Source organism: Talpa europaea (assembly GCF_964194135.1).
Source record: "Talpa europaea genome assembly, chromosome: 9".
NCBI classification, from domain to species: Eukaryota; Metazoa; Chordata; class Mammalia; order Eulipotyphla; family Talpidae; genus Talpa; species Talpa europaea.
Genome location: NC_140076.1, coordinates 40,370,851 through 40,389,707, shown reverse-complemented (window position 1 = coordinate 40,389,707; position 18,857 = coordinate 40,370,851). Strand labels below are relative to the sequence as shown.

The 18,857-nt window shown below is 35.2% G+C and overlaps 1 protein-coding gene across 2 annotated transcripts in view; it reads right to left on the bottom strand.

The window, feature by feature from the left end:
- Positions 1 to 1,137: 1,137 nt before the first annotated feature.
- Positions 1,138 to 18,857, bottom strand: part of SELENOF (selenoprotein F) — a gene marked incomplete at both ends in the record, with an annotated part of 36,926 nt that continues 19,206 nt past the window's right edge. The window contains 3 exons of one of the 2 annotated variants that reach the window (XM_084243613.1): positions 1,138 to 1,269; positions 3,742 to 3,791; positions 11,597 to 11,660. In XM_084243613.1, the coding sequence (XP_084099739.1) occupies positions 1,138 to 1,269; positions 3,742 to 3,791; positions 11,597 to 11,660 (246 nt within the window). The remainder of the gene's footprint in view (positions 1,270 to 3,741; positions 3,792 to 11,596; positions 11,661 to 18,857) is intronic. The other variant, XM_084243614.1, reaches the window with a different exon arrangement.

The window sequence follows — 18,857 nt, the reverse complement described above, 5'->3', positions numbered from 1 at the left end:
TGCTCCCCTCAGCAGTGTATTTCAGTCTGCCTGTTCTGTTTTCCACTCTGTCTCTGGTGAATCCTCTCACCCTCTCCCCACCTCTGGCCTGTACCCCAGCTCTTTTATGCATAAATAATCTTTAAAAAAAAATTAAGAAAGTTTCTAGGCTATAAGAATTTATCCTGAGAGTAAGTTGACATAATAGAAGATGAGACCAATTTGGGGAATTATTGATAGTAAGGGATTTAAATGACTAAATAAACATAAAGTATTACCACCAACCAAAAGAAGTTATTAAGTTTTAAATAGCATAACCATTTAAACATTTTTGCTAAAAAGAGAGACTTACATGCAAAGAAAATTAAAAAAAAAAAACAAATGAGAAACTTGTCATTTTTAAACATGAAAGGACAAATCAAATTTCAAATTCAGATATTTTTAATTCATATTTGGTCTTACAAATTGATATTTAAATTGACTTTTCTCCAAGAATGTAAAGTACAAAAATTTGCTAAACATCAGATCCACACAAATCCTTAGGAAGGTTTTCTGTGTAGTTTTCATTAATGCAAATCTTTGAATACTTCATTCTTACTGTAGATCTTGAATCTGTTTCACAATAATCAAGCAATAGTTTTTATGCAATACATTATAAACTATAAGGTGTCAATTAAAAGGAAAGCTAGGTAATACAAAAATACATGAGAATCTGAGGAGCAGGCAATCTGTTGAGGCTCAGTGTATCTTACTTGTTTTGTAGTTTTCTGTCATTACTTTCAAAGAGCACACAGCACATGAGGCATAGTAATCATTTCCCTTATTAACCTCCCTAATTTAAAAATCTGTTGTTCATAAAATTGGACCAATTATTACAAGCTATCATTTGCATAATTAACCACAAGTCTATTACAAAGCATTTTGTTAGTAGTATCAACAAATGTAGGAGGATAGAAATTTATAAAAAATGGGTTTTGTTAAGCTTGCCAACTCCTTAGATATCATGGGCTGTGTGCCACTTCAACTTCTAATTAGATGTTTAATGCCTCACAGCAAAAGATTGATCAATGGAAGGAAGCAAAACTAAATGATTTTCTAGGTGCTGTAATATTTCATTTGAGAAGGTAACAAAAGGATAGAACAAAATTTAAGAAAGATTTATATGCGTTCCAATTTTTCACTCAGGAATTCTTCTACACTGTCTGTGTTCCATTTGAGGATGCTTAGTTCTTCAGCAATGTTCCCATTGTCGTCCAAAAGCTTTAGTACAGGGTCCGAACCACGAACATACTACAGAAAAGAGGAAGATGACCATTATTTTCTGCTTAAAAGAGCGGTCTCAGTGTCCATGAAGATGCAAACCAGTTCAATCCAGCTTAATTCTATTTCATAATAATAAAAAAGAAAATCTTTTAGATATAACATCACAACAGGTCTTAAAGGAAATCTTTTAGAGAAGGGTTTAATGGAATTTCATAAAAATGGGATTCTAAAAATAATTACATTTTACTGCTAAAGAGAAAAACACCTTTTGGTGTCAGACAGTTTATTCAGATTTAAGCTTATTGTTGAGTGTAACAATTACTTATTGCACACCTGACACTCCTATAACTCTCAAATGATCTTAAACTTTAATGGAGGAGGCAAACAAGTTCAAAATAATTAATGGGAGAGAATGATCGTATAACAGCAGTGTTGTAGTAGGCTATGCATACAAATTATCAGACAATTCTATGCTAAAATTAAAATTTTCTTTGGTTTAAGAAATCTAATGATTTTGTTGTAATAATTTTTATAATTAACCTGGATTCCTGCAACTTCAGACCCACTAGCTGGATCTAAAGAGTACTCTGAAAAATTCCAATTCTTGGTTAATGTGACAACAAACAATCTCATTTGTTAAGAGATAAACCTTAAATGCTAAGTAGAATAATATAAGTAGCAGAGATGATGGATTCTCAGAAGCTCTTAGAATGTCTTTTAGCAATTAGGCCTGTTTTCCTGTTTCCTGAAGGTATGAACTTTAGGGATGGAGACAAACTGATGTGATTATTAACACTTAGTGTAGGCTTTGCTCATTAATGGAGTTTACAAGTATAGGCCTACTAAGCAAATTATCAATAACATTACTACTAAAATATTTTCAGTCAGGTCTCTACATAAATGGTTAAAAACATGGAATTATCGGGCCTCCCCGGTGGCGCAGCGGTTGAGCGCTGGGTTGCGAAACTGCGCGCGGCCTCTGCGGCGCCGGTTCGATCCCCGGCTGCTCCCCGGCCACCAGAGGAGGGTCCCACATGGCGTGCAGACCTCTCCTGCCGCCCGCTGCTCCCCTCAGCAGTGTATTTCGGTCCTTCTGCCTGCTCTGCTCCCCGCTCTGGCTATGGTGAATTCTCTCACCCTCCCGCGCTTCTGACTGTACCCAGTGCATGTATAAACAAAACAAACAAACAAACCAGCAAACAAATAAATAAAGCATGCCTCTATAAAAAAAAAAAAAAAAACAAAAAAAAAACCATGGAATTATCTATTAAAAAGCTAATTTTAGTCCAAAAAAATGAAAAAAGAAATCACACTGAACATAACTGCAAAAAATCCTTAACAAAATATTAGCAAATCAAATTCAACAATGAATAAAGGAACTATATTATCACCATGAATTTTGATTTCAGGTATGCAAGAGTGGAACATTAGAAAATCAATTAATATAACCCTCAGCTACCAAAAGAAAAATCTCATGATTATATCAATAGATGAATAGGTATCTGGCAAAAATCCACACCCATACATGACAAAAACTCAGCATATTAGGAATAAAGGGGAACATCAAAAAAATTAATCAAGAACATCTATTAAAAACCCCACAGCTAACATCATACATATAATGGTGAAAAACAAAAAATGTTCCACATAAGATTGGGAACAAGGCAAGGACATGTCCTCCCTTACCATTCATTCCTATTGAAAGTTATACTGGATGTCCCAACTAACGCAATAAGAAATAAAACATCTACAGATTTTTGGGTACACCTAAGTGATGTATATAGCAGCTTTATTCATAATAGCCAAAAATTGGAGGTGACCAAGATGCCTTTCCATAGGTATGTAAACTGTATTATAAAAGAATATTTTTAGCTAAAAAAAAAAAACCAAAAAACCAAAAAAACAAAACAAAACAAAACAAAACAAAACAAAAAAAAAAACAAGAAGAAGCAATCCAGCTACAGCAAAGATAAAAGTAACTTTAAATTCATAATGCTAGTGAAAGAAGACAATCGGATAAAGTTACATACTATTCCAGCTATATGACATTTTGGAAAATTCTACACTATAGAGACAGTAAAAAGATGAGTGAGGGTGGAGGGAGAGGAATATGAGTAGGCAGAACCCAGGGATTTTTGTGCAAAGCTTTAACGGTGGATACTTGTCATTATGCATTTGGCAAAACTCCTAGAGCTATACAATACAAAGAATAAACTCAAAGTAAACTATGAAATTTAGTACCAGTAATGGTTCATCCACTATACCAGAAGCACCACCTCAATGTGAGACCTTGATGATAAAGGAACCTAAGGTGGAAGTGGGAGTAAAGGGAGAGAGGGAAGGGGTATATAGCAACACTGTACTCTTTGATCATTTTTCTGTAAAACTAAAACTGCTCTAAAAAGCAAAGCCATTTAATTATGTATGGAAATATTTATTATTTTAATTCGAAAAAGAAACTAATGTTAGGAAAAAGAAATTCCACTGAAATCATCTTACCTTGATTTGCAGTCCTCTGAATAGTTTGGGCTTATCACTCCTGACAAAAGCTTAAGAAAAAAAAATTCAAAATGTTCATTTGCAAATTCAAGCTATTTACAGAAAGCAATACAAAATGAAGAAATAAACAATAAAAAATTAAACAAGAACATAAATTAGATTGTGCATGGAAAAGCGAAGGTAATCCAAACAGATGTAAATAAACGGGAGACCAACCATACTTTTCAATGACTGAAAATTTTGTTATTTCAAATTCATCAAAATCCCAAACACAAAATAATAGTAAAGTTCACCTAGAGGAGTAAACGTGGAAGAGGAACCAGAGAAGTTGACATCAGAGGTTCCCTGTTTTGCATCCAGAGTTTATGCAAACTCTGAAAGTTGTCCAAATGGGCAATGGACCCAAATGGTCCCGTGACTTGAGGAAAAACCGGAGCATCTCTTGGATATCAGAGACCAGCACTGGCTGCACCAGAAGGTGCACTGAGGAAATTTAACTTCATATAACAAAAGGTAGGTGGAGAGAGAGGCCTAAAAACTGTGGCCAAGGTGGGAACCTGCTCAGCAAAACTCAGGTTTCCCATGTTTGACCAGCAGCCCAGGAGATGAGGAAAGCTAAGTAGTGTAGAGGTGCACCTTATCTAAGTAGAGATATGAACAATATGGTTGAGGTGTGGCAGGTGGGTTCCTCAATGAAGAGGACAAGGTGCTGGAAGGCTATTCCTCCCCACCCTAAACCTGGCCTGGTGGTCATCCTGTGAAGCTTGCTGGCAACGTGGCACACAGATGGCAGAGAGATGGGTCTGGAAACTAAGGGGCTATCATGGTGCCAAAAGCACATCAGTCTTCACTGTTCACCTAAACCCTTCCAGACCCCTCTTCCACTACCTGAATCTGCAGCTGCAGATCTGTTCTCCTTGACATGTAAGGTACTGAAATAAGCCAAGAAAAGGTTAAAAAAAAAAAAAAAAAAAAAAATTCAAAATCCACAATGCCATCTGCTGGAAAAGAGGATGCTCTGCAGTGGAAAAAAAACAGCAAACCACAAAAGCTACAAAATAGGCAGATGGAAAATTACAACACATGTTATCTTCAGTCCTCCAGGGAGAACTTCACCACAAAGAGAGAACACAAGATCCAGAATCCAAACACACAGAGATAGATGATCTTTTCTTCCTATCAATTACAGAGTTCAAAATTGCCATGATAAAGAAATTCAAAGATATGGAAGAAAATACACATAAGTTGATCAAATATATATAAAACTCAGAAAAACAAATGCATATTCTGAGAAATAAAATGAACAGATGTTAGAAACTGAAGCTTTAAATAAGAAAACAATGGAGTTGCAGGATGTAAAAAGATCAATAGAGAAGATAAAAACTGGAGAAAGCTATGGAAGCAGAATAGACCAAATGGAAGATTGAATCAGTAACTTTAGAGAAATGCATAAAGAATCTGGGTGGAAGAAGAAAAAGAAATATATGAAGGAGAAACACACACACACACACACACACACACACACACAGAGACAGAGAGAGAGAGAGAGAGAGAGAAACACATAGAGAATTATCCAATTCCATTAATAATTGCAATATAAATAATGGGTACTCCAGAAGGGGAAGAGAGAAAGCAGAGAACAGAGAACTTATTCAAAGAAATAATAGTGGAAAACTTCCAAAATCTGGGGAAGGAACTAAACATACAAGCATAGGAAGATAAAAGAACACCTGGTTACCCAAGTAAATGAGAACTATACCAAGATACATAGTTGTGAGACTTCCAGTAGTTCAAGACAAAGAACACTGAAATTGACTAGTGGAAAGAAACATAAACTACAAAGCTATGCCCATCAGGCTTACACCTGACTTCTCTGAAGAAACACTACAGGCAAGGAGAGTGAATATTCAAAATAAAGACAAAAACTACCAGCCAAAAATATATTATCCTGTAAGACTCTCCTTCAGATGAGGGAGAAATAAAGGACTTCCCAGATAAATAGAAGCTAAAGAAGTTTGTAAACACTATACTTTACCTCCAAGAAATGTTGAAAGGAGTTCTCATATCTAAATCCAAGAGAACATCCACAAAAAAATTGAAAAAGAAAACAGAACCATAAAACTTAAGGATAAAACGGCAGTAGCAGAACCTCAATAATCACTCTACATGTAAATGGACTGAACGCACCATCAAAAGGCACAGAATGCTAGTTGGATAAGAAAACAAGACCCAATGTTCTTCTGTTTCTAGGAAATGCACCTGAGCAGCAAATGGGACTCCAAGGCAGGGACGGCCATACCTGCAGCAGATAAAATAAACTTCCAGCTAAAAAAGGTAACAAGATACAGGTATGGATACTATATAATGATTAATGGAACAACACATGAGGAAGACATAACACTCATCAATATATATTCACCGAAAAAAGGAGCATCAAAATATATAAGGCAAAAACCAAAATACATATACGGCAGTTATTATCAAGTCTGCAAACAGACATTGATGCCAAACAACAGTGGTAGGGGACTTCAATATCCCATTTTCACCATTGGGTAGATAAGCCAGACAGAAAATAAACAGGAAAATGATAGTATTAAAGAAAGAATTAAACCATATAGGATTAATAGACATTTATAAGGCACTGCACCCCCCCAAAAGCTAAGCACACATTGTTCCCAAGTGCACAGGGACATTCTCCAGGACAGACCAAATTACTTGGTCACAAAACAAGTGTCAATAAGTTAATGAAGACTGAATTCATATCAAGTATGTTCTCTGACCACAATGGTATCAAACTAGAAATCAATCACAAAAAGGAGGAAAAACTTCTAATATGTGGAGATTCAACAACATACTACTGAATTATCGAGTTCATTGGGAAATCAAAGAAATTGACAAGGGCCTCCCCGGTGGCGCAGCGGTTGAGCGCTGGGTTGCGAAGCTGCCCACAGCCTCTGCAGCACTGGTTCGATTCCCGGCTGCTCCCCGGCCACCAGAGGAGGGTCCCACAGGGCGCGCAGACCTCTCCTGCCACCCGCTGCTCCCCTCAGCAGTGTACTTTGGTCCTTCTGCCTGCTCTGCTCCCTGCTCTGGCTCTGGTGAATTCTCTCATCCTCCCGCACTTCTGACTGTACGCAGTGCTTGTATAAATAAATAAATAAATCTTTAAAAACAAAACAAAACAAAACAAACAAAACAAAAAAAAACAAAAAAAAAACAACAAAGAAATTGACAAGTATCTCTAGACAAATGAAAACGAGGACAAAACCTATCAGAACCTATGGGGCACAGCAAAAGAAATACTAAGACAGAAGTAAGGACATTTGAAATATATGTTTAATCTCACTGATAATCAAAGAAGTGTCAAACAAAACAGGTAACATCATTCACAGTGACAAAAATTAAGAACATATTTTAGGCTAGAGAAAGATTTTGTTGGCGGTTAGGTGTGGAAGGAATATAAATGGACATATCCTTTATAAAGGCTATATAGCAAATGAACTAAACTTGTTAAAATGTATATACCTTTTAATCTGGGTCCCCTTCTAAGACTTTAAGGAAACACTTACACAATAATGAAAACAAGTATTATAATGAGGTCCTGCTAACCAAGCCAGGAAATTTGGAAATGATCTAAATGTGCAAAAGACTATTGATTAAATCAATGTGAGCCACACTATTGAATTAGAAATTTCATTAATCTATATTTAGTGATACAGATACAAATTCATAAATACAGTGTTTTCTCTGATACCTAAAAGGCCTTTCTGGGGAAAATGATTATTTTCATTATAGTTTTTATCTCTGCAACAGAAACTAGTACATTTAATAACTTTCATCATTCAACAGATGAATTTAAGAGATGGAATAAGTGAAGAAATGCAAAAGGAATATTAAGATGAGCCTCTAATGACTGTTTTCATCAGTTCTCTCTCTTTTTTTTTTCCTATTTGTGGGACCCTAGCTGGTGGCCAGGGATCAAACTGGCGCTGCAGAGGCTGTGGGCAGCCTTGCAACCCAGCGCTCAACCGCTGCGCCACCAGGGGAGGCCCAGTTTTCTTCTACTGTTAAGTATAGATCCAATTTTGAATATGGGGATTATCTGTTAAGTACTCCATGGTAGCAAATCACATTTTATAGACAGCAAATTAATCTTTTAACAAATGTTTGAGTGCTTATTAAGTGTCAACTGACACTTAAGTTAGATTATATGAGAATATAAGGAGCTTGCAGAAAGACCTCAGAGTAATTTATTTTCTAGTTTACTTACTGTTGTCTTGAAAACATCTCAGTGATAAGAGTTTGGAAATTCCTAAAGAAATTAATGTAGTCACTATTTCCAGAAAATGTTCTTTGCCACTTTAATGATTTCTGTTGTAAAAGTAGCTTCATAAATGATACTTCAAAGTGATCAAATACACAGATTGAATGTTTAAGTTTTCCCCTTGGAATTCTTAATATTATGTCATTTGTGTAGCTCCCTAGGAGAAGTACGATTGCTAAATTTTGCTACACACAATGCTTGGAAAGTGGCAGACTCTTACTAAGTCAGAGGTTCTTTGGAGTATAAAGTATTCAAACAAAAAATCTACCCTCCTTGGGGCCTCCCTGGTGGCGCAAGGGATTGAGCACCACACTATGAAGCAATCCACAGGCTCTGCAGCATGAGTTCGATCCCTGGCCGGCCAGGGAGCAACCCACATGGTGAGGCAGACCTCTCCTGTCTTGCCCACTGCTCCCCTCTGCAGTGTATTTCAGTCAGTCTGCCTGTTCTTCCCCATCCCCCCGCATCTCTGACCTGTACACCAGTTCTTATATGCATAAATAAATCTCTTTTTAAAAAGATTTATTTATTTATTTATACAAGCACTGGGTACAGTCAGAAGTGCGGAAGGGTGACAGAATTCACCAGAGCCAGAGCGGAGAACAGAACAGGCAGACCAACGAAATACACTGCTGACGGGAGCAGTGGGTGCAGCAGGAGAGGTCGCACGCCATGTGGGACCCTCACCGGTGGCTGGGGATTGAACTAGTGCTGCAGATGCTGTGGGCAGCTTCGCAGCCCAGTGCTCAACCGCTGCGCCACCAGGGGAGGCCCTGCATAAATAAATCTTAAAAAAAAAAGCAGGTGAGGAATAATAGGAAGAAGATGTCCTGATGTTAAAGAAAAATGTATGAATGCTATTTTCAAAATCATAAGTGAAAATATAAATTAAACAAAATATAAATTAAAAAAGAGACAAAATATACTCAACTCTATCTAATGATATACCTATGATCACATTGCAAATGGTCATAAAATGTGCCCCACTGGTTTTAAGATTTAATTTCATTCGAAGGCTTATGGCAAGTATGATTGATACTTGTGAACTGTCACATAAAATTATAAAAAATAGGTATTTTCCTAGTGATTAAAAATAAATACATTTGACTAAGAGGATACAGTGTAAGTAAAAATGTCATCTCATACTCAGAAACAACAATAAAAAGAGAACAGAAAAAAACTACTACAAACAAGGGAGAAGAATTCTTAATTGTGTTCAATAATACTACTGCAGAGCTAAGAGTATTTCTCAACTATGAAAATTTACTATTGTATACAAATTAAGTGGAGCATAAAATGATGGATGATTTGGGTCTTTGCAAAAAGACAATTTGAAAGGACTTTAAAACATTCAGAGAAGGGCAATTTAAATAATTAAGAGAATTTGGGTAGACTGAAAATACAGTAAAGAAGACAAACTAAGGTTTTATGATTTCTTAGTTCAGAATAAAAGTCAGAAAAGGAATGTTTGAAGGCCATAAATTCATATGGGGAAAGAAACAGCTTGATAATAAAATATGACATCCAAATTATATGAGAATATGTTATATAATTTGCCTTTCCTAGTTAAAAAAACATAATACGGACAACAAAAAAACTATTTTAAGAAGCATACCTGCAATTGGTTAAGGCACATGATCTGGAATGTTTTCTCATAAAGACTGAATAACTTAAAGTCAATAAAATATATTGAAATTTAATTCCTTCTCTCTTCTGGAAAATAGTAACATTAATTTACTCTTCTATTTTGTGATTAAATGGCTAATCTGAATTAAATGAACTTAAAAAATTACAGTGTATTATAAGCTAAATAATAACAAAAGTTATCATGATTATTCCAGAAGCTACCTGATGTTGAAGACAAAGGTTATAAAAGAATGACAATATGAAAATTAGTTCAGTGCTTGTGATTACTGTACATAGTAATTATGGTACAAAGTGACAATTCTCCTTCACAACCTGTATCAGAATATCTTCATGACAGTGAGTCTGAAAGTGGGACTATAATAATGCTCATACTAAAAATATATCCGGTTCCCATGGGCCCAGAAATTTTGGTATCACAGTATTGTATTAAAAGCATATATTAACATTTACACATAGAAATAAAATCTAATTGTTTTCAAAAGCAAATGACAGTGTGACAATTGACCCACAGATTTGATAATTTATACATAAGAAATATATATAATTAAGTACCACTCTAGCTTTTACAGATTGACTTTGAACTACCAACTAAAGAAACTATTACAATGGATACAATAAAAAATCTGCTATCAGAAAAAGGAGGGCTAATTATGGTATCAAAAGTACACTTGAGCCTTATGACAATATTAAGTCATACATAATAATTATTCATAAAACAAGTCAGTAAACTCAAATCATGAATGAAGTTACAAGAAACAACTGCTAAAACTTTCTAGGGATAAGAATGATCACAGTATCGTTCAGAGAAATAATATAATGATATAAAATAGCCAAAACAGCTGTGGAACAATCTTGAGTTTGATCTTACACAGTAAAGATTTCTTCCCCCAAAACATAAGCAGATAGATCAGGCAAGGGCACAAGGGACTATGGTGATAGTGCATGGGTAAGTTGGTGGTGGGAATTTTACACCACTCAAAGAAAGAATGTATTTAATTAGATGCATATCTGCTTTGGGTGTTACATAGAATGTCCCCAAGCCAAACTATTCTATTACATTTCTGTGCCAGCCAAAAAAGAGCAATATAAATAATTTTAAGTTAGTATTTGCTATTACATTTAAAAAAAAATTAAACCTAGAAAATTTTTTGCAATCAGTAAGGTAAGAAACCATGGGGAAGTCAGCAGAAACAAAAACAAAAAGGTAGATAAAGCACTTAAGTATTTTAGTTAAAAAAATTAACTTTCATTATTCTTAGATAAGTTTAGCTTCATAAAACTGATTTTCAAGTGCTATTCAAGGACATCATAAAAAAAGCCTCATTAGTCCAAGTCTTTTCAGCAATGCAAGCTCCATTAATATTTGATGTTATTCAAAAGAATACAATTTCATAATTATTCTTCCACACATTTATCCTTAAAATTTCTTTTAAAGATACCCATGTATGAGTTCCTTTCTACCGCATCTTATGACAACTGTCATTTACAGGCCTACTCTTACTAAACACAATTGTTCCTTAGAAGTTAAAAAACATTATTTACATTTAAAATATACTGGAATGGCGTATTATTTTAGAAATTATATTTACATAAATGAAAAAGAAAGGCAAAATGCTCTCATAAAATTTATACTTGGTAAAGGAAAGAAGAATAATCACCTATTTCATGTGTTGTATTTAAATCAAAATTCATACTATGTGTAAGTAACCATATTCAAGAATTATTATAAAATTCCACTTCCATGAAAATAAATGTGGGAAAAAATTCATATGCTATTGTATATGAATTACATATCCTTACCCCGGGACTATTTAATGAAATTTTTCTTATGAAATGCTGTTTTAAAATTATTAAACTGAGTTTATTAGAGGTAATTTTACATGCCTTGGACTTGAGGGAACCGCCCCAATTTTCATCCACAGACTTCAAGAATAGCTCCTGCATACAGCTGCAAAAGGAAAAACAGGAATTTAAAAATTGGTATAAATTAAAAAATGTACTTATAAATAAAAATTTCGTATCATAAACATTACCATTAAGTAGCTATGCAAATCATACAGCTGTCAGAGTTGGACAGTAAGATTTAGTTCCAGACCAAAAGAAAAGGGAATGGAGACCCAAGGTTATTAAATGGTAAAGGAGCTTAAGCCCTATTTAGAATATCCTTAAACATAATCAAAAAGACAAAAGAAGCTATGAAGACTTGACAATGAACTAAAATAGGTAAGATGTCCTAGGAAATTCTTCATGAAATCTTAAGGCTTCCCTCAGTTTTTTTATTTTTTTAGGATGCTATGTTGAACACAGATACTTAATGAGAATTCTTTCTGGGTGTATTTAAATTAAGTGATCAATGCTTTAAAATTAAAACAAAAATTCAATACCTTTAAAAAGTAACTCTAGTAGTACTATGTAAAGACATTGCAGGAAAACTAGTAAAATTTTATAAAGAACTTAAATGTTAATATTTTCTCTTACTGAAATTCAGCTGAAATGGATTCAGTGGGTAAATATTGGCTTTTTAGCTACAGAACATGTACATTCTCTTCATAGTAATGCAAATATTTTATTGCAATGAATTCAGATGAAATTATTTCAAGGATAAATATCACTTTTTTTTGGTATGGAGTCTGCCCATTCTTTTTATAGTAATTTGGAAATGCTGTCACATTTAGAGAAGGCAGCAATTTGAAAGAACATACTATATCTATTACATTTCTTCTTAGCTTCTAGACTTCCACATTTGTTTTTTATTCTAGGTCCAGATGGATTTTAATTTTTAAGTTCTAAAATAATATAAAAATCACATGTACTATTCATGTTTATTTTAGATACTCTGGAAAAGATAGAAAAGCACAAAATAGAAATTAAAAAGTTACCTTAATTTCATTTACTCAAAAGAAAATACCTTTTTAATATTTGGGTGATTCTGTATTAGGTCAATAATTCTTAAGTGATTGAAGTCACAGATACTTTTAAGGATCTGATGGAAGTTTGTTTTAGTTCAGATTATTCCTACATTTTCTGAAACCACTGGTGGATTTCAGATTAAGTTCTACAAAGAGCTGACACGATGCAACAAAAACAAAGTAAACAATTCAGTCAAAAAATGGGCAGAAGAGCTAAAAAGACACTTCTCCAAAGAGGAAATGCAAATAGCCAACAAGTATATGAAAAAATATTCAACATCATTTGTAATCAGGGAAATGCACATCAAAACCACAATGAGATACCACCTTACACCAGTGAGAATGGAACATATTGAAAAAAAGGAAAACAACAAATGTAGGTGAGGATGTGGAGAAAAAGGAACTCTCCTACGCTGCTGGTAGGAGTGCAAACTGGTCCAACTACTATGGAAAGCTGTGTGGAGGTTCCTCAAACTACTAAAAATGGAGCTACTACATTACCCAGCAATTCCACTCCTAGGAATCTACCCAAAGGACACAAAAACATTAACTTAAAAGGATACCTGCACTCCTATGTTTACTGCAGCACTATCTACAGTAAGCAAGATATGGAACCAAACCAAATGCCCAAAAATAGATGACTGGATCAAGAAGATGTGGTATATATACACAATGGAATATTACTCAGCAATCAAGAAAGATAAAACTCATGCCATTTGCAGCAACATGGATGGAGCAGGAAGGGATTATGTTCAGTGAAATAAACCAGATAGAAAAAGAAAAATATCAGCTGGTTTCACTTGGAGGAGGAATGTAAGGGAACCAAATAAGAGATCAGGAAAAAAAATAATTATAATAAATTTAAAAAAACAAAATTAACAGGCAAATATAAATCAGAGACATTCTGCAGGGGGGGGAAGAGGGATCAAAACAGGGGAGGCAAGAGCACAAGGGACTATGGTGATGGTGCACGGTAAGTAGGTGGTGGGAATTTTACAAGGACTACTACACCTGAGAGGAGAAAGCGTACACTGTACAAAAATGAAGAATGATGTAAAATATATATAAAATAATTTAAAAATGAATAAAATATACAACCTTAAAAATAAAAAAAGGAATGCCAATGATTTTTAAGATTCTTTGTAGCAGAAAAACTTAAGATTAGGTTGACCCAATTACATATGCTAAGTTGTTTTTGAATACTGGTTCATCTTCATTAGACAAATTCCCCAAAGTATCTTAAAAATATAAGCTCATGGGCCTTCGTGGTGGCACAAGGGGTTAAGATGCAACCTATGAAGCTATCAGCAGCCTCTGCAGCACAAGTTCGATTCCCGGGCCAGCCAGGGAGCAACCCACATGGTGCAGCAGACCTCTCCTGTCTTGCCGGCTGCTCCCCTCAGCAGTGTACTTCGGTCAATCTGCCTGTTCTGTTCCCCACTCTGTTCCCAGCTCTTGTATGCATAAATAAGTAAATCTTTAAAAAAATATATAAGCTCATGAAAAGATGCTCAATATCACTAATCGTTAGGGGAATGCAAATCAAAACCAAAATGAGATACTATTTCATACACATTAGAAAGGCTACTATTAAAAAAAAAAAGGCAAGTGGTGGTGAGGAGGTGGAGAATCTTGTGCAATACTGTTCAGAAAGTACATGGTGTAGAAAATGGAATAGTGGTTCCTTAGAAAATTAAAATAGAATTATGATCCAGCAATTCAATGCTAGGTGTTAACCCAAAAGAACTGTATATCAACATTCACAGCAGTATTTTTCACAATAGCATTATTATATATTATTATTACATGTAGTATACAATATATACAAATTAATATATCATTTTATATATAGTATATTATTATATATTATTATTATAGTATTATTCACAATACTCTACCTTTTAATTGTTTTATAAAGTAATCAGGCATCTTTGCTGTCATAGAAATATACAAGTCATGCTACTCAAAGAGGGAATTCTCTGAGGCACAAAGTATGAAAGGACTAAAAAAGATTAAAACTTGAATTTACTTGATTTTTACCATTAGCATTTTTACTTTTATAAGTAAATCACTGGTATACAAAATATAACCTACAAACACTTGTGGAAAAATACCAAGAAGAGAAATCAAAGAAGCAAGTTAAATAAATTTTATTTATTTATTTATTCATTTCTTAAAAAGATTTATTTATTATTTATTTATACAAGCACTGGGTTCAGTCAGAAGCGCAGGAGGGTGAGAGAATTCACCAGAGCCAGAGCGGGGAGCAGAACAGGCAGAAGGACCGAAGTACAATGCTGAGGGGAGCAGCGGGCGGCAGGCGAGGTCTGCGCGCCATGTGGGACCCTCCTCAGGTGGCCGGGGAGCAGCCGGGGATCGAACCGGCGCTGCAGAGGCTGCCGGCAGCTTCGCAACCCAGTGCTCAACCGCTGCGCCACCAGGGAGGCCCTTAAATAACTTTTATATGGCAAGCTTATATATCTTTATAGTAAATTGATAGAGCCTCTTTTTCGTATGCATCAGAGAAGTCTTCTTAGTATAGAATATTTAACTCCAGGCACTGTAGGTCATTATTCATTATAGTAGCTCAAATAATTAAAATGGAAAAACATGGACACATTTAGAAAAATACTAAAATGAGAAACAAAATGGCTTCCCCTTTGAAGTCCTAATCTTACTTATAACCAGCAGATTTTCCTTTTGATAGGACCCCTTTGATGAGAAATAGAAATATTTAACTGCTTCAGTTCTCTCACTAATTTACCTTATTTGAAAAAAGACTCTTGAATTTGCTAATTTCCTACTCATTAAAGTGATTTTTACTTACCTTTTAAAAATTCAGCTTTTTGGTTAGCTGATTTAAGTGTCTTTAAGTAGTACTAAGATTTTTATTTGTACCTCAATTTTATTTATTTTTTATTTATTTATTTTTTTAATTTTTATTTATTTATTTATACAAGCACTGGGTACAGTCAGAAGCGCAGGAGGGTGAGAGAATTCACCAGAGCCAGAGCAGGGAATAGAACAGGCAGAAGGACCGAAATACACTGCTGAGGGGAGCAGCGGGCTGCAGGAGAGGTCTGCACGCCATGTGGGACCCTCACCCGGCGCCCGGGGATCGAACCGGCGCTTCAGAGGCTGCAGGCAGCTTCGCAACCCAGCGCTCAACCGCTGTGCCAGCAGGGGAGGCCCACAATTTTATTTATTTTAAAAGATTTATTTATTTATTTATTCAAGCACTGGGTACAGTCAGAAGCACGGGGAGGGTGAGAGAATTCACCAGAGCTAGAGCGGGGAGCAGAGTAGGCAGAAGGACTGAAGTACACTGCTGAGGGGAGCAGCGGGCAGCAGGAGAGGTCTGCGCACCATGTGGGACCCTCCTCTAGTAGCAGGGGAACAGCCAGGGATCAAACTGGTGCTGCAAAGGTAGATTTTGCATATTTTCCTACTATTTTGAGACAATGTACTCCTTTCATTAAATAAAAGACTTCACTGACAAATACTGTTGGAATATAATGACATTTCCTCCTCATATCCACCTGACCAAACTTTTGTCACAAATTTTTAGTAGTGTTTATAATGATGTTTTCACACATAGAAAAAGGCCAAACAATTTTCTGGTGATAACTTGGCTATAATTAAATTCTATGTTAATACATGACAGTTCAGATTAACAGCAAGACAAAAGCAGGTCTGTGCTCTTTCTCACCAGATAGCTAGATTCCAAAATAAATTAATTTAAAGCACCAAACAAAGGCCATTCTTGTGAGTTACATAACTTTTCTTAATTAAAGAGATAGTGTTGCATTTGTTAACTTTTACTGTTGCTATCATACTGCCACCACCCCAGCAGCAAATCTGTAAACGTGGTCTTAGCAGAAATATTCTACTATAAAGCACTTAATATTTTTTTGCTGGTGAAGGTATACATGGCTGTAAAGAAACATGACAGTTCGAAAATACTGAGCTATTTATTTGTGTATAATTATCACATTTTTGTACAGCATGGTATTGTTAAATTAAACAAAGAGGCTATAAGACTGAGGTGGTTCTGTCTTTAGCAGTCTTAAATAAACAAACCAACTTAAGCCTATATAATTGCCTCAAGTTTGGGAAAACAAAACATGAAGAAAACCAATCACCACTAACTAGGCATTCCTAAATGAGGCAACCACTAATTTCCTTGCTTTGCTTCTGCATTTTCTCTATAAAAGTCTTTCCCCTAGCTCCTATGGGTGGAGAAATCCTAATCACTTAACTGGCAGTTTGGTGCTGCAGGATTCAAGTGGATTTTGTTCAAATGAACTGTTAATTTTTTAAATATGTCTCAGTTTCCTTAAACAGTATAGTGAAAAGAACTCAAGTTATGAAATCAAATGTGTATGTGATACAATTCTGGCTTTGACATTTAGAGAAGCAGTTCTCCTTGGATAAGTCATCTTCTCTTTCAGCTTACTTGTTTGAAGAAAAGTTTCTGCTTTCCAAAGAAGAGATAAAAAAAGAAAAACACACAAAAAGCTTGGGTTCTTTAGAGGTTCAATAAATAACAAGTTATTATAATAAGTCTTTCGCACTACTGACTAAGTTTAAGTTGTGCACTTGAAACCCATTTTCATAGTTAATAGAGCTTTCTGTTCAGCGACTCTAGAGAGCTATCATTCATGGTTCCTCTGTAATTAGAATAGCCCCTCCAAAATTTCTCAAGCTTTTAAATTACTTAGGTCAGTGTTTTCAACCCTGACTATACACTTGCCTTACCTGGGAAGAGTTTGAAAGTTACCTGGAACCTACCTCTGACCAACTAAATTAGGTATTTGGGCATGAGATACAGGCATCAGTATTTTTATTATTACTACTTTTTTTTTTTTTTTAAAGATTTATTTATTTATTTATGCAAGCACTGGGTACAGTCAGAAGCACGGGAGGGTGAGAGCGGGGAGCAGAACAGGCAGAAGGACCGAAGTACACTGCTGAGGGGAGCAGCGGGAGGCAGGAGAGGTCTGCACGCCATGTGGGACCCTTCTCTGGTGGCCGGGGAGCAGCCGGGGATGGAACCGGCGCTGCAGAGGCTGCGGGCAGCTTCACAACCCAGCGCTCAACCGCTGCGCCACCGGGGAGGCCCTATTATTACTACTTTTAAAGCTCCCCAGGTAATTGTAATGAGCAGCCAGGAATGAGAATCACAGCCTTGGATTAGAATCAACTACTAATCAGGCAAATATTGCAAAACAACCCAACAGGTTTTTGCTACTGCCTACTCAACAGATTGATCAAGTTAAATCTAGAGGTAAATCATGTAAGCATTAATTGAAGCAAGACAAATGTCCTAATGCAGCCATACATTCTTATTTTCAAAATCCTCTTTTATTTAAAGATAAAACTTTAGTATTAAATAAATTCAAAAGTACTATTAGGAAAATTTGAAAAAAAATTTATTATCTAGAAATGTGAAGAAAGTGTTCTCTCAGGTGGACAAAATGAAAAACTTTAACTGCTGAACAGAATTCAGATATGAGAAGTAACTATTTTACGGGTCTATCGAAGAGTTGCCTTTAAATAAAATGAAGGAAATAAAAACTAGGAAAAAAATGGCTACAACATGATGAAAGCTGAGCATATTACATAAAGATCTTAAATAAAATGCAATTATGATACACTCATTATGAGCCACCTTTCTAAGCATTAAATGCATCTAGTATAATTTCTTAAAATTGACTTTACTCTTCACAAGCTAAAAGCAAAATCTGGCTAGTTAATTAACTTGGGAAATGTTTTTAACCAAAACCATATTTAGTGATCTGCTGATGTTTTCAGATTTAATTAATTACTCATCATAAAGTTATTCCTGTATTTTCTGGTATTTTTAAGTGCCCAGAGTGCTGGAAACAATATGACTATCACACATGGATAAAAAATCTGGGCACTAAATTTTTGTGATGTAGTAGCAAGCTTTTGACAAGATTTCACTTTGAATTATTTGACTTATTCAAGCAGTGCATTTTCTAGACCATATAAGGTAATGCTGACTTTCATATATGCCCTGACAGATGGCATTCCTGAACAGGAATAATGAATGGAAATGGGAGGATTAGGGAAATAAATGCAGTTTTACAATTTTAGCAATCTATGCTGGTAAATATAATTCTCTCATATTATACCCCTGAGGTCAAACTCAACTCTTTTTTAGTGATTTCTATTGAACGTTGAAAAAATATGACTATGCCTAAGGAAGTTCC